This window comes from Apteryx rowi, unplaced genomic scaffold (assembly GCF_003343035.1).
Source record: "Apteryx rowi isolate R43461 unplaced genomic scaffold, aptRow1 scaffold_89, whole genome shotgun sequence".
Classification (NCBI taxonomy): Eukaryota; Metazoa; Chordata; class Aves; order Apterygiformes; family Apterygidae; genus Apteryx; species Apteryx rowi.
Window position 1 is genome coordinate 737,785 of NW_020451193.1, and position 23,847 is coordinate 761,631.

Genomic DNA, 23,847 nt, shown 5'->3' on the forward strand with positions numbered 1-23,847 from the left:
AACTTCAGTATTTCTTGTTGCAGTTTATCAAACTACATTCTGGGGATAGTTATTTTTCAAAAGAAAAATTGCAGGAATTCTGCCTCCATGAATTGGGTATGTTTGCTATGGAAAATGGACGGAAATTGCTAACAGTAGCAAAAAAGGTCCTAAGAATTAATGCGAATACAAATAGGAAAGTAAAATTGAGCTATTATAGCAATAAACGTAGTTAATGGGGCTTTTGGCAGTGGAAAAAGAGCAGTTTTACAAAATACATTACTTGGGGTATCTACATATTACARCCTTGATGGAATTATCAAATGATTTAAGTTATCTAGCTTCAGTGACAACAGTGTATATTCTTCTACTAAAGACAAGCTTGGTGCTAGAGGTTTTAATTGTCTAAGACACTACAATCTGGAATCCTTTTTTTTAGGGTGATTAATACTAGATCTTCACACTATTTGATTCCCCTAATGATACAATTTGACATGAACCAAATATGATCACGTGATTACATTTCTAAGCTGGACCATGCAGTGTGAAGTTTATGCTCTCTTTATGCTGGCTGCAGGAGGACAAATGATACCTGAATAAGCATAAAGCCTGGTGTTACAAAGCTAATCCATTGACATTTTTGGAACATATATGATTTGGCAAAGTTAGTTTATATTGGATCAGCACTTTGCTTTGAGCAGCCGTGCTGTTTTTCATCTAGTAATAGGAATTCAAGTTGGATTTACTGTTGCATCAAACCATGGCCTCAGGCACAAGTCCTGCACTACTTCACAACTGGCTGAATTAGCAGGGGATCCATGAGTTAAAAATCAGCTTTTTTCAACAGTAATTTCTAGATTTCAGTCTTAAGGGCATGATAGACTTAAGGAAGTGACAGAAGCAAAGGTTTGTACAGTGAACTAGACTCCATGTATCTTCAATTACATACAGCCTTTATGGATGTTTTAGAAGCAGTAAATAACCTTTCTTTTTCACCAAACAGACGTAGGAGATAGTTCAGTGGCAGATAAAATAATAACAGTTATAGCTATATAAAGAACACAATAGACTGAAACTATTTCCTTGTAAGAAATTGCACATAACCTGGAAACCTTAATAATAGCAAGTACCTTATCAAAAAGCATTTTCAAGATGAATTTGATATTTTGCTGTAGACAACCCACATGTATCCTACCCCAGCAAAATGCTATAATCCAAAACTTATGCTACGTTTGAGGCTCTTGCCAGTAATAACAGTATACTTTATGTGTATAGAGAACTTACCACTCATATTCTGTAAGTATAGATGTTTAGGCACTGCCACTATTAATGTGGATATTGAGAGTAAGTCCTCCAGARGGTCATGTAAACTAGGCACTGAAAAATAAAGAAAATGGAAATCACTGTCCATGGTCGTTTGTTTTTCAAGGCCTCAGGACTGAAAGTCACAAAAGTATGTTTTTTAATTAATGTTCATTTCATTTCTTGAGGATTGTAACCAAAAGTACAAAAGAGAGCCTCCAAAACTGGAAAAAGAGGTTTTAAAAAAAGTAATGGTCAAATTTTCTTCAAAATAGTATTTTCTTGAAAATAGTATTTAGATGCTGACTGGGCCTCAGAGGGTCGCTGATTTCTTTACACTGATTTTTTAGGAGGTCTGGGATACAAATATCAGCATCCACACTAGGTACCCAGCATGGTCAGTGTTGCGAGTCCCTGCCTCTTCGCTAACTTCCTCATGGAGAAGAGCCCTCTGTATGTGAGCCTGGGGTTTTCCTCTTCCACTAGAGATGAGTTCATCAGTGCTTAGATGATGAGGCAGGTAGTAGACTCACTGCAGATAGGACCTGTGTATTTTCCTGAGTTGTATATCCTAGTCATATATGTTGCAGCCCCATTACCCTCTAGTGGGTTTATGCCAACCTAGAATGTCATCCAAGAACATTAACTGAGACTTCACTGTCCAAAACAAAGCCTTTCACGCTGGTATTGTGCTGAGTGCCTTTTGTACAGCAGGATTTGTAAAATTTGATTCCTGAAGCTGTGTTGTGGATTTTACAAAACTCAGTACTTAGCTTTATGATCTGGATTTTTCAAGTATGTAATTGTGGAACATATTTAAGTGCAGACATTAATTGTTCCTTTCCTCAGTACCTATAGTTGAATTAAGAAAAACAGAAAAAGTTACCTTAGTCCTTTTGTAAAGCACTGCCTTCATTTACATTGTTGTATAAATTATAATTAACTATTGCGGCAGAATCATTGTGGTTGAGTGGTCTATGAAGAGCTTTTGGAATTTTACTTTTGCTGAATCTAATCTTGAGCTAGATGTTTGGGAAGGCTGTCTTTCCTGCATAGCTCTCACTCCAAGTATCCCCTGTGGTTTGTTAGCTGCTGTCTTTATGGTATCTGGCTGGGGATCCTGAAGTGTCAGTCTTAAGGATGGGGTCTTTGAAAGGAGAACCTAGAAAAATATTTGGTCATCCAGAATTTAGTCATTCAGGGGTCATTCACTCCTCTTGGAGCTTTCTGATACGTTGTGATTTGCACATGCTGGGAATCTACTACTTAAGTCAGTACTTAGCATCCCTGATGGTCATCTTGGGATATAGACAAGTACCTTTAGTTTTATGGTACCGGCCACACTTATTTCCAAGTCAGACAGATTTCACTGTCAGGAAACTTCCTAAAAAACAGAATTTTTTTACTTGGTTATATCCTATTACAGACCCAAATTGTGTCTCATAATAAAGGATAACACAGAGTTTACATCAAATATAGCTAAATTACATTTTCCTTCATACCCTTTCTTTTTAATCATCACAGTCTCAGCACTATGAAGTTACGTTTTGTCACTGAATTTAGAGCACTGTGTTTCAGACGAGTGCTGTTGACAGTAGAAGTGTATTTAGTGAGTGCAGAAAGTAGCAGGCTGGAAATTTCTTGTCCTAGTTTCTCATCCTGCAGCTGGTTGCATATGGACAGCTTTAATGCATTTTGACTTAGTGATTGTAACAAATGCTGAATACTGACTTCTGTAACAAACCATGTCAGAAGTCTGTCAAACTTCTTGGTGGTGTAAATGCCACTGCTTCCATGTGAACGCTCATAACACTGTGCTGGAAAAGCCATTCTTCATCTTCATGAAACCTGAGACTCAGGATTCAGTAGTGTTAGGTTTAAAGAACCTGATGTGACCCTGTAGTCCCCTAGAGTTTAACCTCATGTCTTCTCAAATTTGCCATCTGAAGTCACACTTGTAAATTAAATCTGTTCAGCTGACTAGCTTGTATGAAATGCTGTTGCAGGTCCTTTGTCTTATCTTGATCAGGTATATCTCCCTCAGCGAAGCAGCAKAATGAACATTTACTTAGGAAGCAGATGTAGTCAGTTAGCTTTATTCTGTCAATTTATGTAATTTATTAAAAAAAGATGCAGTTTTTATGTGTTAAGTAAAAACATCTCAATTTTGTAAAGAATATTTTTGTCATTTCAAATGAATTGCTTTGTTATTTTGTCTAAGATTTTTTCATCCCATATTTTTAAAAATGAAGCATTCCAGGTGATTCTTTTTTTGAGAATATACTGATAGTATCTTTACTAAATTTGGGATGTTCTGTAAGCTAATTTAATAGAGCAGCAGACTAGCAGCAATTACCTGCACAGGTATGCTGTGTAGCCAGAACATTTAAGTAGTCATCAGATCCTTAGCTCTGTCAGGATTTTTTGGTTTAATGAATTGAATAGAGGAGGATTCTTTATTCACGTAGACTATCTTAAGGAGATGAGGAAGAGCTGGGTCTTCCAATGATGAAGAAAAAGGAAAGGAAAAAAAAAATGTGGAAATTCCCCATCATCGTGCTCTGCCTGGGATATTCCACCCAGTGTGGCATACAGTGAGACTCGTAGGCTGTTACTCTGCTCTGAGAGGAACAAGCGCTGTTTGTTTACTTCCCCAGAAGATTGCCGTGGCGTGTATACAAAATGCAGAGTAGGGCATGGCTGGCTGAATATGGTCTGCAGCGGAAATATGCAAGTGGTAACAGCCAAGTGTGATGTCTTGTCTCCGTGCTTTAGTCGCTTGTCTCTACGTACCAATAATGTGGTAACTGCTGGAATTTTCAAGTTGTTAATGAAGCAGGGGTAGCTCTTACACCACTGCAAAGTGAGACAACACTTCAGCTGTTAAAATAGGTATTTCACAAACCTCAGTCAGGTGTAATGAAACGGCCAACCTTTCAATTTAACGATTTTCGCCTTTACCTGAGTATGTTTATTATTACAGTTTTATATAACTTTTGATATTGCAGCAGTCCTTTCTCAGTGGTAACAGGGGTTTTGAACACAGCATTTTCTTCCTCTTAACAAGGATAAGAATTCCCCTTCTCACGTTATACCTTATTCTTTTATATATCACTAACAGTAGCATAGAAGAGGACAGTAGATAATAATAGGCAGAGAGTTATTGCATTTAGCTTCTGGCTATTAACTGATAGATGCCCTTGTGCTCACTTGGTGAGTGACTAGCAGATAGTTTGGCACAGGACTAGATGCTATAGCCGCACTTAATTGTGACTGATTCGCTGGGCTGAAATATGTCACTACTTTAATTCAGCTATTTCATTAATCTGATTGAATTGCATCCAGCCATTAAAGGTGTATGAAAGAAAGGTAGCTGACACATGAGGCAAGAACACTAACCTCTGCATTAAACTATAAAACAGTCATTAGGACATCTAATGCTGAAATTGAATTGCTCCATAGAAATTTGGTTTCCAAGCATAATACTAATTAGCTATAAGCTTGATGAATGTCAAGAATTAATTAAAACATTTCAGTGGCCTATGTGGGTTTTAAATATTATCGTTATTGCCCCAATATTTTCAGTTCTTACACTAATTGCTTTTTAGAGAGCACAAATGGAATTATCTACTGGAGTGACGGAGGGTACAAACAGTTCGTTACATCATAAAAAATGGACCTCCTTGCCTGTGGATTTTCCCTTTTTCTCTAAAATTTATCTACAGTTTTTCTTTCCCCTGTTGTGCATGCATTGCAAATAGGAAGGTAAAAGCAGTGATTTTAGGCCCAAACTTTATTTAACATCACTTTTAACTTTTCTTCTTTGGCTGTTCTCTGGAGACTAGCACATTGCTGCTATCTACTTTCATTTTGGCAAAAGGAAAATAGCTGCAGTTCCACAAATAATTTTTTGTTTTTAATTAAAAAGGATGTCAGCCAGAATTCATAATTATTCTTGTCCTGTTAAGAAAAGGTCTGCAACAGTTTAAATATTTGGTACATGAAACAGTCACAAAATAAAAAACATTTTGGGAAATTATGAACTGAAAGGAAATTCATAATCAAAATCAGCTTTTGGTTGCTTCTTGAATATGACCATAATGTAAAAATAGCCAGATTTTTTACATGGGAATTGCAGATGCATAGTGCAGCCTGCTCGTGTTCCTCGTCTCTGATGAATGTCCCCACATTTTTGGCTACATAGTAAGGATGAACGTCCAACATGCCGTGGTATAGGCTGCAGACATATGCATGAGAAGTACTGTACATGAGGTGACATGACATAGGAAGAGCCTTAACACTAGGAAGGCTTATAGGAAGGCTCTGAGCCACGCTGAGCGGTGCCAGAAACCACAAGGGCCCTGGCTACAGCTTAGTACCATGCCTGTCACCTGCTTCACAGGCAGTGAGACGTGACAGTCATGCCAGTCCTGTGACCGCAGAGGAGAGGAGGAAAAGCAAGGACCACGTGTGCAAGTGTAGGTAGTGCTGGAGAGACTGCTGACGATGGAAAGGCCCTTCTCCACTGCGCCTGGTTACTGACCCGACTGCGGGATGTGGTGAATCCACAGTGCCTCCATGAGCTCAGTAGCGTTATTTTCCATAGCAGGCAGTTTGGAATGGAGCAGTTCCGATTCTGGACCTTTTTTTTGTAGAAAGGCAGTTTAGTTTTTACATTGAGACTTGTTTATGGAAATAAGGTTCTGCTTTGATTTTTTGTGAGGTTAGCTGGTTACTGTGTTCTGATAGCATTAGTTATGATGTCTCAGAAATTGAGAAAATTCCAGGTTACTTCCTTCAGTCTCTCCCATTTTCCTGTTCGTGTAGTGAACAGGAAATGTGAATTCACACAGTGAATGGTAACATATCACTCTACAGCCTGTAAAAAAGTGGCAATAAATGCGTATCACTGTGTTTACAGGTCACATTTTTTATGAAGGTATGATCTGTTCAATCCGCAGAGCAGGTGAGTGTGGTTGCGATGTGCAGCTTCTTTTGCACATTGAAACTCTGTCACAGGAAGGACACAGAGCTCCAGAGCAGCCAAAGCTCAGAAGCAACCAAATCCACCAGAAAACAGCTAGGGATATGCTTCAGACAGTGACAGTCCAATAGTCAATCCTTTCCATTCCTATATATTAAAAGGCATGAAAGCCCAGGGACAGCAAAGTGCCCAGCGGTTATGCCTACTTAAAACATTGAACCCATTGAAATCAGTTGGAAATGAGGCAGTGTTAAAGATATGCAAGTGGTTAGTATTAAACAAAACAGATGTAAAAGAAAGTCCATAAAATACCTGTCTCAGAGGTGCACCTGACTCTCTGACTCTCTCTCTCCTTCTTTGCACAGCGCCGGTCCTAAAGGAGATAACATTTATGAATGGAGATCTACTATACTTGGACCTCCAGGTTCTGTATATGAAGGAGGTGTTTTTTTCCTGGATATCACATTTTCATCTGACTATCCATTCAAGCCACCAAAGGTAAGGGTAAGGTTTTTACTGTGTTTTTAATTTTTTTACATGTAGGTGAATGTTACTTGTAAAGGGTGAGTGCTCAGCACTTTCTGAAAATCAAGCTTGTTTATGGTCTTTTGAAAGCTAAAGAGCCTGAAATCTTGGCTAGCAATTTCAAAAAAAATCTGATTTATTTCTTGATTACCACACCAATGCTGGTTTCCAAGCTTTGCCAGGTGATAAATGAGGTGGTAATTCTTATCATGAGTAAGACTCAAAAAACTAATTTTAATAGAAAAGAGCACAAACTTTCCTAGCCTGCTTCTTCTCGTTCTACCTGATAGAATATATGTATAGTAATCTTTTCTCTCTTATAATCCAGAGACTGTATTATATATTTTCCAGATAATTGTTACAAAAATAATAGAAGGCTAAAAATGAATTCATTTTGATAGACAAGTGAAGTGTTATATGTGACTTCAAGTTGGCTAAAATATTGTGATGACATTCATTATTATAAAATGTCAGTGTATGTGCAACTAGTTAGATCAGCAGTCTTGTTTGATAATATTTTTAAGCAAAAGCTCTTTCTGTAAAATGAAACCAATCTTAACTTAAATTAAATTTTATTTCCTGGCTCAGAATTAGTAGGGACATTTATGAAATCATAATTTACTAACAGATGCCATGGAAGCTAACGGTTGCTCCCCCCTCCGTCCCCCACCATGCCAAATTACAAATCTTGTCCATGACACCAGAAGGACACTGCTGACATTTACAAAGAATAAATACGTTCTACCACACAGTATTTCCTACARCTTGTGGCGGCTGCGGCAATAGTGTTGTTATTATAAATCCAATATCTTTTTTCTTCATTCTCTAAAGCACTGTAACATAAAGAATAATATATCCTCTATATATTTCACACTTCTCCAAAACTCACAGATTTAATCTGCTCTGAGTTAAGATTGTTATAATGATGTGATGGCGAATTTTAGACAAATTCTCCATGAAAATCATGTAGATTTTTGTTAAAAGTCTGGTCATTTTTGGACTTTCAGTGGTTTCAGAAAACATTTCATGGATTTTTTTCCCCCTTGCACTGGTGTGAAAAAGAATATTTTGCTCATCTTATTCTGCTTTATGTAATTATGGCACTTTAAATATTTCTAACTTCTTATTTGTCCAGAATTATACTTTCATTGTTTACCAATACTAGTCTGAAATAATTTTAAAACGAGTATGGTGTCAGTATGATACCATTGTTTTAGATGTATATTATGTCCTGCCTAATGAAAGGTATTACAAAGATTTAGTTAGTTGCTAATTTGAACAAAAATAACTCCATATTCTAGTTTTAAATATTACTTTTCAAGGTCTATATTTAGGCTTTGAGAAGTAAGGAAAAGATCAATCTAAGACTGAATAAGCAGGGCAAATTCTGTCTACTTCTTTGCCTTCAATAAATGCAATAAAGTTTTGTTTGTGGTAAGATAGTTCTTGACATGCAGTTCAGTATCTTCATTAAATAGTGCACAGTATGACAAAGTAGGTCCTAATTTCTGTGGCTACCAGACAGAGTGCCTCTGTGAAAGTAATCTATGCACCAAGGATTTCCATGGTAGGTCTCCTAAAAAGTAACCATGACTAAAATAAATATTCACTTTTAAGTGAAATTATTTTAGAAAATGAACAGAGAGGTGTTGCCTCCACAGAAGTTCCGCAGAATTGGGAGTGCCCCATACACTTCTGCTACTCAGAGAATAGGGACAGCATTCCTAGGCAACATTTAATGACTTTTTCTCTCTCTCTTACATGGTAATTCTAGGTTACTTTCCGTACCAGAATTTATCACTGCAACATCAACAGTCAGGGAGTCATCTGTTTGGATATTCTGAAAGACAACTGGAGCCCTGCTTTGACTATTTCCAAGGTTCTGCTGTCTATTTGTTCTCTTTTGACAGACTGCAACCCTGGTAAGGAACTTGCTGAGCATCACCTCTTACTTGTTTGGATTATTTGACATGATATATAATTTGTATGTTTGATTGTATTTAGATTAAATCAAAGTTAATATTTTTAATTTGGGGGATGAAATGCTCCTGTTCTGGCATACAGTTCTACACTTAAAGGCTCTTTTCACTCCTGTGGCACAACAGAAAGCAAACAGTGTTAAGCCCATTTTTTCCAAGGTGTGGTAGAGAAAAAATGAAGTTGCTGCCATTGAAGGTCTGTATCCCAGGAGCTGTAGCAAGTGAGTGATATATCCAGGAAGGCAACAGAGTTCTCCGACTTTACTGAGTCATAAATCATTCAAGTTGGAAGCGACTGCAGGAAGTCCCTTCTCTGAAGACAGCAATTGAAATGTTTAATCTTGCAAATGTGAGGGGGACTATGTTTGCTGTTTTCAGAGAGAACCCTTATTCCTGCTGGGAGGTGAGGAACTTCACTGGAAGCAGTAAAATTTCACAGCAGCAACTGTATGACCAGTGCCATTATACAATGAATGCTAATGGCTTATGGTCAATATAGGAACTGAGAGGTGATGCTAAGATGGCATTCATTTAGAGAAGACTGATAAGGAGCAGGGAGAAACAGACTGGCATGTTTGATACAAAATTTTGATGACTCTTGGTATAGTAAAACTGTGATGCCCTCAGTGTGTGTTCCTCCCTAGAGTGCTCTAGTCTTGTCCCAACACTGTGACAGGAGGATGCCAGGATGTCCGATGCACCCAGCAGTCCTTCCAAAGGGAAGCAGGGTGCCTGGCTGGGAAGGGTTGTGGTAAGATTCATTGTATTCTGTGACGGGAACAACAGGAGAAGTGAGGCTGAGATGCTGCACCCTACAGTACGGTTTCCCTCAGGCAGGACGTGGCTGTTGGATATATCCTGGAGTCAGGTGTATGGAGCTTTCCRGCCCTAGAGGGTAGGCTCAGCCTACTTGATTTCATTGAAGTTAACGAGTTCTTTTTTTCTGCAGTTTACAAGGGAACTGTTGTACTTGTCTGTAGTTTTGTCACCATCAGCTGGCAGTATGTCTGTCTGTACAGGTGATGTTTACCCTCCTTGAGCAGACTAGGTCTTTAAAAAATGAAAGACTTTTGGGGAAGGTTTGTAGTTTGAAAACATCTGTTGTTTGAAAATATAAGCAAATTATGCCTGACAAAATGGTACCTGGATTGCTGGTGATCTTACAAAACTACCTTCCATGCTTTTTGTCAAGTTTTGGCTAAAAAGAGCAGCTGTAACATTTGAACACAGGCGTCTGCCTGTCTTTTAACATACTAAAAGGCAGATTACCAAAACAGATTAAAATCTCTTCCTATTCACTGTGCCTTGTGTGTTTTCTCTTGGAATTGTCTTGTATGATAAGAGCCCCATTTCATCTCACAGCATTTGCTGGCCTAACAAAGACTATACTTTGGAATAGATTCCATTTTTTAAATCATGTCTTTTTATTGTGGAATGGTTTCTAAAGTATCTTCTCCTGTCTTTTACAGCTGATCCTCTGGTTGGAAGCATAGCCACTCAGTATCTGACCAACAGAGCAGAACATGACAGGATAGCCAGACAGTGGACCAAGAGATATGCAACATAAATGACAAACTACTTGTGCAGTGTGAAGGTGCAGAAGGCAACTTTACAGTGTGCAACAAATCTTTATAGCCTTTACAATACGGACTTCTGTGTATATGTTATACTGATTCTACTCTGCTTTTATCCTTTTGAAGACTGGGATACTGCCCCCCCAAAAAGGTAAATGCTATCAAGAGTAGAAATTTGTAGCTGTAGATTAGTTATGTTTAAAATGCCTACTTGCAAGTCTTGCTTCTTTGGGATATCAAAATGTATTTTGTGATGTACTAAGGATACTGTTCCTGAAGTCAACCAAATATTATAGTGCATTTTAGCCTAATTCATTATCTGTATGAAGTTATTAAAGGTAGCTGTAGATTACTAGGAATTATGTCATTTGTATTAAACCCAGATCTATTTCCAATATGTGGTACATGCTGTTGTGAAAACTGTTTTAACTTTTACCTTTGTCAGTTTGTAATGAAAGGATTTCCTTTTTCCCTTTGTAGCTCAGAGAGCACCCAGTGTATCATCTCAAACACAATAAACATGTTCCCCAAGGAGTAGTTTCTTTGTTTTCCTATTTTAAATTAATATTTGAATAAATTTAATTATAGTAACAAGGCAGGGCCATTGTATCACAGATCCCTGTGGGTAATCTTTAAATTAATATACATAAGCAAAGGCTTGCTATTAAATGTTTAATGCACACCTGTGGATTGTTTAAATTTTCCCTGGTTTTCTTTTACAGAACAAATGTCATTTCTACTATTTCCTTAAATTTCCTACTGTTCAGCTCTTTCTCAAGTTGGAGTGAGAGCATTGTGTATGCTTACTCCTGAGGTTATTGTAGCTGGTTGCCTCAGGCCCAATTCTGCTCTCATAATAGGGTGCCTGAATCTTGCTACAAACTTTTTCTGCAGGACTAGGGCAAAGTTATAGATAGGCTGGTGCTTTTGCTTCTGATTAGAGCAAGTCTGACTTGCTAATCTGGAGAATTACAATTGTCCATTGCAAGTGGTCTTCCAAAGCATGATTGAACACTATATCATCTGTCCAGAAAAGAAAGGATTAGAATAAATTTAATCAGATTTTTATGACATAAAAACAGTTGTGAGGGGAATTAACTTTTTGCTAGTGAAAATGAAATCTGTAGGACTTTCGGACTACTTTTTCCTCCCCCCTCTTCCCTTTCTGCCTTGGAAAGTTTGTAACATCTGTAAGTAACAAAGATACAGCTTTATAGTACATACAGTTTAAAAAGTAGAGTCACTAGTAGTTTTATAATTTAAGATTTTGTAGATTGCCAATCACAATATTGATTATACAAAAGAGTTTTGATCCCTTTAAAGGATTTTTAAAGTTACAACTAATTTTAAACTTTACTCTCTCCCTTATCACCTGGTCTTTTTGGAGATACTGTAGCACTTCCATCAGTAAGATGCTCTGTGCATTTAATATATGAAAACTGAATGTTAAGTTTAAATATTAAAGCAATATAAACTGTTAAAAGATTTAAATCTAAAATTAGCCATCACTATATAGATCTGTTTTTTTGTATCACATGATCTTTGAGCATGAATTGTCCACCCTACTTTAAATATTTCTACAGATTGCTGAAGGTGGCTTGAAGAACTGCGGATCCCGAATATCTCAACCTAGAAGCCAGTCTCTCTTGATAGCTACAAGATAGCTTTAGAGTTCAGGTTATAAAGTGCAAAAGGGAATGAGAAACAGGGGATCTGGCAGGTCCATACACCTAAGTCAGGTAACAGTCTAATGCCAGGAGATGAAGTGCTGGAAATCACTGCTGAAGGTGACCAGAGTTTCTCATTTTGTCATTGAACATAGTGAGAAACAGCACAGATAGATTGGCAAAGAAACAAGGGGCTATCACATCTATGTGGGATATCTAAAGTCTGCTCACTGCTCTCCGTTAGTACACTACAATATTACACAGTGCTCGTACACCACTCCAGTGACTTTCAAGTGAAGTGCAAACTATGTATTTCACGTTAACTATATTGCCTACAGAATTTACAGATATTTATATCATAAAATATTATGGTATAACAATAAAGGTTTTAATCCTAATTTTAATGTATTTTGTTTTTGTATTGTACCTACAATTTAAAATACCTAGGTGTACAAGTGGGATGCCTTGTTAGTGTTGCCCCATCTTGCCTTCCTTGCAATTGGATCCTTTACACTGAATTCCCATCCTTTTTTTTGTTGGTTTGTCATGAATCTGTTCTTTTTTATGTAGGTTTTTTGTGTGTAAATTTTATATTTACTGAAGTAAAGGTTGTTTTGTGTAAACATTTAAACTTAAAAAAAAAAGAAGCTAATTTTGTTTCTCAAGTTCTCTCTGCTAAACCATGCAGTAGAAAGAAATTTGTATTGTTAAATAAATCAATTAGTTGTTAAATGAGAATGTGTGTCTGTTTTCGTGGGGAGGGGAGAAATCTCTGGTGGAAATATGTCCAAAATACCAGTTGCAAAGAGAATCCGATGCTTTCTAATTATTTCTTTCCTGGCTGTGCGAGGGTGAATACTGGGTACATTGAGAGCAAATACCTGCGGATATTAAATGAGAAGGAATGGGTGAATATAAATATATTAAACGTAAATATCTTAAATATAGGGGAAAGGCAAAGATGTGTCAACCTTAATTCTATATTTACAGATGTTCTTGGATGAGCTGCTTCATGTTCTGTGATGTGTCTCAGTGATGGCTGGGGTGCCTTACATGGAGATGGTTTCACTTACGGATCTACATTGGCTAACAACTGTTAGAAGTCTGACGGGGAAGGGAAGGGAGTCGTACGGGGCCGGGCAGTGAGAGCGCAGTCTGGCCTGAGTAGTAGCAAGGATCTGCCCAGCCTTGTAAACAAAGAATGAACTGAACCAACTCGGGGCTGCGCTCTGCTCCTTTCCTGCCTCGAGGGGCAAATGGAACTGGGCCACTCTGCTGCGCATCAGTTCTTGCTCTGTATTGGCTTATTTGTGGCAGTGGGTATTACAGGAAGTGGAATCAAGCCTCTCCCTTGCTTCACCTTCATGTGTGGGAGCCAGATTTGTGGCCTCACTGCAGCTTCTCCCTCTTTCTTCTCTGTGCTGTGAGCTGAGTACTGCATAGCTCAAGCCGGGGAACAAGAAGGGGCTTTGTGCCGCTTGCCAGCCCGGCGAGGCACACAACAGCGCAGGCTGTTGTCCTCTCCCCATGGGGCAGTGGCTGCCGACAGCGCTACCTCCGTGGTCACCGCAGCGCTGTGGGGAAGGCGGCTAGAGAGCGCAGCAACTTCTGCATTAATCTAATGGCGTTCTGCCCCAGGGTTTCATCTGTATGGGTTAAGAAGCAGCTACTTTTGTTTGTAACTATGAACGCTGTTTTCAGCCCTTCTGCTAGATTCCAGTTTTAAGAGTGAATTTCATCTTTCCTGCATTTTCTTCAGCAACATTCAGCATTAGATATGTATAGGAAAGAAGGAAGGTCTTTTCAGACATCCTGAAATAAAGCAGCTTCAGGGGCAGTGGCACTAGCATGATTAAAATGAGATTTGATTCAGTTATAAAATAGCATTGTGTTTCTGTTGGCCATGCGATGGCCAGGAAAACAGATGCATTAGAGAACTCAGCACTGCTTTGTATATATTATCCCTTTAACCTTTGTGTGGTGGCAATCCTTGCATTTATGTTGCATTGTAACTTCTGAACCAGAACAGTAGCTCCTCTTTGCTCACTAACCACCTAGCCTGAAAGTGGTTGAAGAGGATCCCCAGACAACAGAAGACATCATAAAACAGAACATGTGTTTTGAAGAGAAAAGAAGTGAGACAACAGCGTGGCTGCTTGTACCACTGGGCAGGTAGCCTGACCCTGCTGAAATGCTGATGAGAATTAGGCATGTTCAATTGTAGCTTATGCAGAAAAGCAGATAATGCACTTGGAAGATGAGTAGATAATTGCTAGAATGCTTGCAGCACTTARGTGCTTTTGCTTTTTTATCCTTAAAGAGGGAAGCTCGCTTCAGCATCTCTTCCCCCTCCCTTCGCTGTGTGCACCTCTCTGAGGAGTGCTATCATGACTAACTCTATTGCTGGGTAAAAGAGAATGCGTCCAGCATAGTAACCAGAATTTGGGGGATCCTTAAAAATAAAAGCTGTCAGGAATAAAGTAAGGGGTAAGTAAGTACCCCTTAAGAATAGAGTAAGGGGTAAGTAAGTAAGTAGGTAGAATAAGTATGAAAAAATATATATATCTCATGGTGACTACATCTGAGTGCAGGCTCTGCATCTGAAGTGATGTAAGATATGGTGGGACCATGTGGATGGGTAAGGAATATTGAGAAGAGAGTTGTCTCTCTTCCATTGTTGTTGTTACTGCTGTTCTCCTGTGGGTTGTGTGTTGACAGTCCTATCTGTTTATGTAGTGTGTCCAAGTACCAGGAAGCATTTTATACCTTTATTGTCTAAGATAAACATCTTTTTGAACCATTCTAAACTGTTACCCTCCACAACATCCTTTGACAGTGAGTTCCACGGTTTAATTATGAACTGTGTGAAAAAGTACTTCCTTGTTTGTTATGTGATCATTTCATTTGACCTGCTATATGAGCATTTCATTTGATGCCTCTTAGTTTTGTACTCTGAGAAATAGTGAATAATTGCATCTGTTCTCCTCCTTGATCCCATTTCTGATGCTGTGTGCCATTACTATTATCAGCCCTTCAGTAATCTCTTTCTCCAGGCTAGAAAGTTGTCATCTATATAAGCTCTCCCAGTCACCCTTCTCTGTACATTTTGCAATTCTGCTCTAATTTAAGGGAATAAGAGCTGCTCACAGTATGCAAAAGGTGAACTCATGATTCATCTGGAATAATGTTTTCTGGTTTGGTCTGTTTACCCAGTAATTCTTAATACTCTGTTTGCCTTTTTGAGCATTGCTTAATATTGAGTTAATGTTTTCATTGAGCTATATTCAAAAATGCTGAAATCTCTTTTCTGAGTAATAATAACTAGTTTTGAATTAATCTTTTTATGTAGGTCTAATGATTTTTTCTTTCCCTAAATCCATTACTGTGTATTTATCATCACTGAATTTCATCTGTGGTTTTATCGCCCAGTTCTCAGTATCATGAAACCCTTTATGACTCTTTGCAGTCAGTTCTAGCGTTGGCTGTCTTGAATATTGACTCTCTGTGTGTCTATGCTAGGAGTAGGAGGCAGCAGCAAAAGTAATAGCAAAGTATACCGGACAGGTCTGTCTGCCAAGAAGTGATGGGTCCCTGTGGAGAAATTATCATCCAGCTTCTGAATGGCACAAATGAAAGCGGCTGCCAACTGTTTTTATCAGTCTGGGCTTTGTCTCCCTCTACAGAACAAACGTCAGGTCATTATTTAAAGAGGAACTCAATGTGGGTAAATTTTCCAGAGTGCTGAATGAGCTGTCATCCTAGAGATTAGTTTTCTGGGATATCACATAGGTAGAGAGGGGTGAATCTCAAATCCTGTGGGAGACTGTTCTTCTTAATGTAGCAATTGGATACATCTCCGGAGTATGTGGTTGGGTTAGAAATCAGCAGTCTAACATTTATTCAAGGAGCCAGTCAGCAATAACGGGACTGGAAATACAGAGGCAATAAATGGAAGCTGAATGAAGCTGTTAAAATACAGTGGTGCGTGATGGTATTACTTTTAGTGAGCAAGGCCACTACTTGTAATTGTAGAAATCTATGACTGTGTTTATGTATTCCAACATTTTAAATCTGTTTACATTTGTGAAAATTTGAACCAAGCTGAGACTCTATTTGCTGCATGCTAAATAAATAGAATACTACCACTTACGGTTCATAATTTATAGGCAGTGGAATTAAAGTGACAAGTTATTCTAAACTTGTTGTCAATTTCTGAATGTAAATATTAACAAGCTCTATTCTTTTCTGCTTTTGCATGCGTTTTCCTGTTAGTTGTGAAGCTAATATGCTCTCTTTTCACTATTGGAATGATTAGTTAGTACATATAAGCAACATTTTTCATTCTATTCATTTCTAATTGTTGCTGGTCTCTTAGCTGACTTGTTTCTTAAGTATGGATTTAATGAAGAACGAAACACATTAAGGTAACAATTAAGCTTCATTCATTAGTTTAGTTGATATTTTACTGGAAAATGACCTGAATTACCTTTCTTAAGCTAACGAAGTAAAAATTAAATTACACTGGTTCTTCTGGAAGATTATGTTGTTTATTAGCATGTCTGTTACCTAGTTCAGTACCTTATATGAGTAAATCATGTACCTTTACCACAATTTGTTTTGCCTACTGCATAATATTTGATCCAAACACTTATAAACTAGTAGAAAATAAATTAAAAAAAATGAAGTACTGTGGAGTTTTGCTGGAGTATGTCAGCAGAACCACCTAAAATCTCTGAACTTTGCATTAAAGAAAACCTAAAGCTAGGACAAATCAGATCAAATCCTGACCTTTCTGGCTCAGTCAGTTTCCTGGATTTTCATGAAGGTTGCATAGTTGAATAACATATTTGAGAATTTTTCAGTTTAATGAGCTTTTTAAATGCAGCTGTGATGCAAGAGGTTCCTACTTAGCATTGCCAAGCCATTCGTTCCTATCTTCAGGTGCCTGCTTTTTGGCAGAGCACTGCATCCCACGCTTAAGTATTCTCTAGCTTCTCTAAAGACTCCCTACACTGCTAACCATTCCTCTCCTTGAACGATACTCAGCCACTTTCATTGCTTCATCTTCAGTAAAGGCAAGTGGAAGGAGTTTCCCGTGGGAGTCCCTGAGCTGTGTTTCATCGCACAGGACACAGAGGTAACTGACCCCGACCTTGGCAGTGGCTCATAGCCCGCCTGGGGTGGCTGAGAGCCAAGAGGAGCACACACTCTTATGACGCCCATCACTACCGCATTTAGGCAAAGGGGGCCTGGCTGCTGTCTGTTCTCTAGCAATGATTTCTCGCCACCACCAGTCATCCATCCCCCCTACCTGGTCACGAGCAGCAGGTATTTTGAGGACGTGGGGCCCTTCCTGTTTCTCCATTTTTTCCTCTGCTAAGCAGGCCCCAGATGAATCAGCCCAACTCCTGGCTTGCATCAGCAAGTGATCTGATGAAAGAATTATTTAAAATTAGCCAAGTCATTTTGTTTCCGAAGTCCCAGCTAGTGGTATCAAGGTACCCTGAAGCCTGGTGATGCCTCTTAATGAGGGACAGACCCGCTGAGTGGACGGGCGTCCCGCATGTCTCTGGCACGCAGAGCAGCGCTTGCTCCAAAGGTGGAAAGTCAGCACTCTCCTCCTTACGCCAGAAAGACATGCTCAGCTGAAAATGTAAAGGCATGCAGGACGATGAATAGCTCCTGTCCCAGCCTGCGGGGGATTTTGCATTCATTCAATACRGGGTTTCTCTGGAGGTTCCCCTTGCTTTGGACAGCTCAGTGGGGAAGGCTTTTCTCATCACCAGCGTTTCCTTCAGGAACAGGCAACTCTGTTGGGCAAAGTGAAATAAATGCCCGCTAGATGTCAGTGTAACACAGTTTAGAGCCATAGTAGCAAGGAAAAGTTTCTGCTGCATAATCTCGGGGGCCAAAGAGATTTACATAAATAAAAGGGAAGAAAAGATACCTGGTTTTACATGGATTTTGCTCCTAGCAGATGAAATGTAGCCACAGAAGCTAAACGTGCAGTTATAAAACTAGAGTTTCAAATAATCTGTGATGGGGCATTAAATTGCTGATTCTGCTCCCGTGGTCAGAGGCTTCATAGCCAGCGCTGCTTGCAAATCCTGGACCTTCAGGGGTCCTGTAGCCTACCTCGCGCAACAGCTCAGTGCAGGCGTACAAGCACACGTACCGTCATCCCCACCCAGCAGACCAAAAGGGAATTGCACAGAGTGTATATGTCACCAGTGGTGTGGTACAGGAGAGTGTAATCTCCTGCTGCCTGTGATATTCCCTCTCTCATCATCGGCAGAATGCCTTATTCTGTTGAACAGGCACTCTGTTGCCCTCTGTGGACAGTAAATTTGCTTTAAAATATATTTTAAAAATGTGTAAGAAACCACAACAAATTATTTCAAATAGGTGCCAGCCCAGTATTCAATCTCTTCCAAGTTCCTTGAGATCTTACAAATTAAATATCACTTACATAAACCTAACAGATCAAGAGGGCCATGAAGCATTTGTGCAGACAAATGCCTCAGCCTGCGTGTTCATCCTCTCAGAGCGTCTCTCAGAAAGGCGACACCATATAGTTGGAATAGTGATGCTGCAGTAGTCTGAATAACTGCACTTTGACACCACTGCTTTGAACAAGAAGCAATTAAAGAAAATGAATATGCAAGTTAAGAGGAGAGATTTTCAGCTATCTTCCTGAAGTCACATCTTTGTAGATGGATAGATATAGTCCAGATGGACTGAAGTAACGTTTTCTCTCTATTTTCTTTCTTAGATTAATTAAATATTAGGCTGCTGGCATTAGAAAGGCCTTTTTCCTCTCAAGACATATACATTCAGATGTGCCACCCTGGAAATTAGCCTAGTGGACAGCTGATTTTCTTTAAATAACAAAGGATTTCAGTGTGGCTGCTCTATTTTCTCTCTTGCATGTTCTGTTTTACTCTTCAAGTCTTGGAAGAGTTTATTCAAATCAATGAAAGTTGTGGTGGACTATTACTGTATAATTGAACAAGACTTTTCCTGGCACTTGACTTATATTTTGTCACTTGAAGGGTGACCTCAGCTAAACATTATAAATCAGGTAAAGCTGACAGAGGTGACTTGTACTTTTCTCAGGCTTTCACTTTGATGATATACTTGCTTACTTAGCCATAGTGCACTAATACTATTCTTTTTATCCCTCCAGCAGCGCTTCCAGAACATAACAAATGGAGTGCTGTTGGGCTGGCGCTGTCTGTTTAGAAATGATGCATGAGTAAATATTTTAAATCCACCAAATTGTTAATGATTTTCAAAGGCTTTAATTGAGTGATTAAAGTGGCCATTGATTTTTCAGGCCTCAACCTATGCTGTAATTCACACACTCTGCAAAGGAAGTCATGCATGATCAGATTTAGACAGTATTCAAAGTGAGGCCTCTGTAATTATCATTGCAAACATCAGGTATTGTATTTGCCTTATTAACTTACATTAGGAACCTGGAGTGAAACTGTGAAATAGCAGTCATCTTAACATGTCGCCCATGGTAGGGTTTTTATTAAAGACAGTTAGAGTCATAAACTGCAAAGGGTGATGGTTCATGGACATTGCTGGGATTTATGCTTTGAATGTGATGTAGATCTGCAAAAAAACTGTCTTGGAAGGGAAGGYTGAAGACCTTAAATAAGTTTGTGTCTTCCTCTGATCTATACCTAGCCATCGCCTTTCTTTGTTCTCTCTTTCTTGCTCCCTTTCTTCTTTCTGCATTGGTTGGATTTGGAATAATGGCTAGAAAAGAATAAATAGTAAGTGTTCCTTCTTCAAATTTTGAGCATCTCAGTGGGTCAAATTCAGGATTAAAAATTTCCCACATAATAAGATAAAAACACTCACAAAAGCAAAAACCAAACTAGAAGCTTATTTGAAACCAACAGAGAAATTTTAAATTATTGTGCCAATGCTTGACATTCAACTCTGAGTTCTTCAGAGGAGGGAGGTGAATGAGATCTCTGCAGTGCCCTGAAACTCAAGCATCTGGGGAAACATTAACCCCTGGAGAAGGGAATATTTAAAGGTCCCTGTGGATACTACCTGCTAGCACCAACTTTGGCTGTAAGGATCTCTTGGAATCTAAGGTTTAAATTTTTTTGTTTTCATTGTAGATAACTAAAGCATACGGCTTAGCTATTTTCAGGCCTCGTCCCCTTATTTGTTCTTCTGTCTTAAGTTTATGGTAGGTTTTGCCTTCTTGCTCTTGCTGCCGTACAGTTGACTCTGCTATTGTCTGCTGTTGTTACGGATGCCTTGAGAAGCAGCTTTGGGAGCTGCTACTGCTGGTTTAAGAACAACCAAGTTACTGTCACGAATGCCAAGCAGCCTGCAAGCAACAGAGCACAACACCTTGCTCATGGTGCATATACTGGGCACTAGTATAAAGCATGAAGTGGTGGCAAAAATTTTTCTCACAAGACCTTTCAAACCTTGCTATTGCTTTCTTTCTCTTCTTCTTTAAGAGTTTCAAAAGAAGTCATTTCCCTTACCTGGTTATTATGAAAAACTGACTAATATGAATCTAGGGGTTCAGTCTCGAATTATTATAAGGTTAACACTCATGGCAGCTGAGGGATGGGGAAGCAGAAGTGGCTCTAGCTTATGCTGGCTTGCAGGAGGCCTCTGGAGGCCCTCACACTGGCATGAATTACTGCCTGAAGGGCAATTACATTGGCAAGCATCAGCTGGGGCACTGTGCACCCTACATCCTCACTCATCGTGCCAACTCATGCCGCCAGCTTTGTTTTGCCACCCATCCCCTGACACAGGAGCAGGTGGCGAGAAGCCAGCTACTCTCCGCATGGGATCTGTGCTCCACATAGATCAAGTAACCAAAGCTCAGCTCAGCCTGCTACAGTGTTTGCAAAAATCCAATGCAATGTAAAGGGCAGAAATAAAGCCTGAGAGAAAAAGAAAAACCCAAAACCTTGGACTGGTGTAAAGGACCTATCTGGTATACAAGAGGAACAAGACAGTGGGAGTGAAGAAAACAAAACTAGTGTGCTGGAGTGAGGCCTGAGTGGTGGCAAATGAACAGATGGACTGCTCTACTCAACGTCTTCCTGGGGAGAGAGAGATGATAATTCGATTGCAAGACAAAAAAGAGAAGGACAGGAAAGTGTGGATTTTCCTATCCTGGCTGCCATATTTACTGCCTTCTGAGATTGCTGTAATCCCACTGGGCTTTTATTACGTTAGGGTTAGGCATGCATCAGCTGGAGTTGACAGTCTGGAGCTGCAGTTGGAGGGAGGCTGGAAAGAGACTCCCGAAGGAGCAGTGGTGCTGCCCAAAGACTTGTCCCCAAAGAAGTTTTTCTTCTGGGCCATGTCTGGGGGTCCTGGGCTCAATCTCAGCCCTAGCCAAGGCTAGGGATGAAACTGGTTCTGGAACTGTGGGCCTATTTAATTTGTTATTGAATAAAATCATAAATGATGTGAAGATTGGAAGCCCGAAATTGAGCAGCTATGTACAGAACCTGTAAGTGAAAAAGAGAAGCATCTAGGCCATGCTTGTTGCAGACAAAATGCTTCTTTTGCAGAGCTGCTCCATAATAGACTCCAAACTATACTTCTGCTCAGCATCCACATTGGAGCACCATAAACCAGGACATATTTGGGAAAAGAAAATAGAAAAAGAACTGCATGAAAATGTAGAAGCCTATTAACAGCACACCAAAGAGTACAGTCAAAGGAGTAAAATCACTCACAGAAGACTGGAAAGTACTTAAAGAAGCCTGTTTTTTTAAAGAAAGCCTATTGGATGCTCAGAGCAAAGCTCTTAACAAGAAAGATTTTTAAAAATATGAAAAAAGAAGCCAGCTACAGGATGAGGAAAGCTACTAAAAGCAAGCAAGCAATAAAGAGGGCTGAATATTATGGAGACAAAGCTTGCTTCTGATTTGTAGTTATTCAAAGCAGTTAAGAGGAGAGCTGATGGTAAAGAACTATCAGAATAACTTACAGTGACCAAGATTTAAAACAGCAAATAAAATTCAATATAGTTAAATGTAAAGTGATAAACAGGAGGAAAAGAATCTGAGTTTACATACATGATGGGATCTGAGCTGCTGTTTGTCGTACAAGAGAGATGTCTTGGGACTGACTCTTCACTGTCTCTGCCAATGCCAGAATGAAGCAAGTACAGCACAGCTTCAAAACGAACAGAAGATAATACTGCTGCAAAGTACTGAGGAAGCATGTTAGAGACTTCCTTTCCTCGGGGATGTTGTTGGGTATGCTAGACATCTCCACTGGATTTTAAAAAGTACTCATCAAAGAACAAACAAACAATCGTTGATGGCTAGCTCTTGTTACGGAAGCTTTGAACCAGAGACTGCTTTTTTTCAGCCAGAGCATCCATGAGAGAGCTGACTACATGCCCGACCTTTCCTTATATCATTGCTGAGCACCTGCCATTGACTGCTTCTATACGGCCCCCTGATTTTACTCAGAGTGGTCACACCTGTATTCCTATGAGCCAGCCCACTGCAAAAGCTAAATGTGAAGCAGTGACAGATTGAACCCAAGACCAAATTTCATGTCACTTAGGCTTTTACTGCAAATCTGGGAATTACAAAAATTCTTTATGTCTCTTTTGAGGAATTCAGAGAAAACAGACAGATAGAAGAATTTTTAATCCTTTCACATTAATCTTTACCTAGGTGTTGAAGCTAAAAGTGAGCCTTAGTCTGTACATTAACATCAACAAGAGGACCATCGAAATCAAGTCATATGTTGATCATAGATTAACATCCTAAACTGTTGGCACATACACTTGGACATTTTGACTTAAATATTCTCCCACAGATTCTGCATACCCTGAGGTACTGAGCTATATATCCTTCAATTTAGTGTTTCTCAGCAGTTTCAGAAAAAAGACATGAAAAAGAATGAGAAAGAGAATAAATGCTGGAGTGATTTAAAAGGTGGCTCAAGAGTTTCAGGACTGGAGCATTGCTGTTGCAGAGGTGGAAATGACACTAGCAGAAGAATCAGGTTAATACATGGTGCCCCTCAACAGCAAGACACTCGCCATCCATTTGCATTCTGGGCTCTCTACAAAATTTGAGACAATAGTTCACTTCTCCTCCATCTTACAGAGAAACTCAGCTCCCTTCTTTCACCTGAGTATTCAGGCACTGCCGTAACTCCTTCCTCTCCTTGTCTCCATGCTGGATAGCATCACTCACTGTGACTCAAGTTACACAATGCCATGTGTCAAAAACATGTAAAACTGCGACATCCCATCCCTCACTAGATGCCAGTTAAGTCCTTGCGCTAATTTGAACTTCCGGTACTTCCAAGCCCTACAGTAACTTATGTCAAATCCTACCTATCCTGAGCTGCTGAGACTGCTCTGCTCTCCTGTGAAAGGAGCTGGGTGGGGACAAACATCTCTCAAAATTTGAGGATTTTCAGAACATGTCTCAAGACTGCTTCCGGTAGCTGAAAACAGGGAATTATAACAGCAATTAAAAATGAACAAACAACAAGACAATTAGCCAAATCTGTGGAGTCTCAAACAAGCAAAGAAAAGCTCCATTTAATGAATATCCAATGCATAGTTTCATAGTGAATCTAAGAATTATATGCTGACAACTGACAAATATGGCCATACCATTTGGAATTCATATTGAATAAACTTGTATTTCTGAAGCTGTATGTGGTATGGGTGCAAAGCAGAAACATCTGCCACGAGGCTAGAAAAGTAAAGACAACAGCCTCAATGAAGAGCATCTTACCAGAAGCCAAGTCAGCACTATAGGCATGAAGCTGTGATTCCCTGTGCTCAGTCCTAGGCAGGGCTG

At 39.3% G+C, this 23,847-nt stretch overlaps 1 protein-coding gene across 1 annotated transcript in view; it reads left to right on the forward strand.

The window, feature by feature from the left end:
• Nucleotides 1–12,748, forward strand: part of UBE2E3 (ubiquitin conjugating enzyme E2 E3) — a 63,373-nt gene extending 50,625 nt beyond the window's left edge. The window contains exons 4-6 of the mRNA XM_026091003.1: nucleotides 6,631–6,763; nucleotides 8,565–8,712; nucleotides 10,239–12,748. Coding sequence (XP_025946788.1) covers nucleotides 6,631–6,763; nucleotides 8,565–8,712; nucleotides 10,239–10,336 — 379 coding nt within the window. The 3' untranslated portion in view covers nucleotides 10,337–12,748. The remainder of the gene's footprint in view (nucleotides 1–6,630; nucleotides 6,764–8,564; nucleotides 8,713–10,238) is intronic.
• The last annotated feature ends 11,099 nt before the right edge of the window (nucleotides 12,749–23,847 follow it).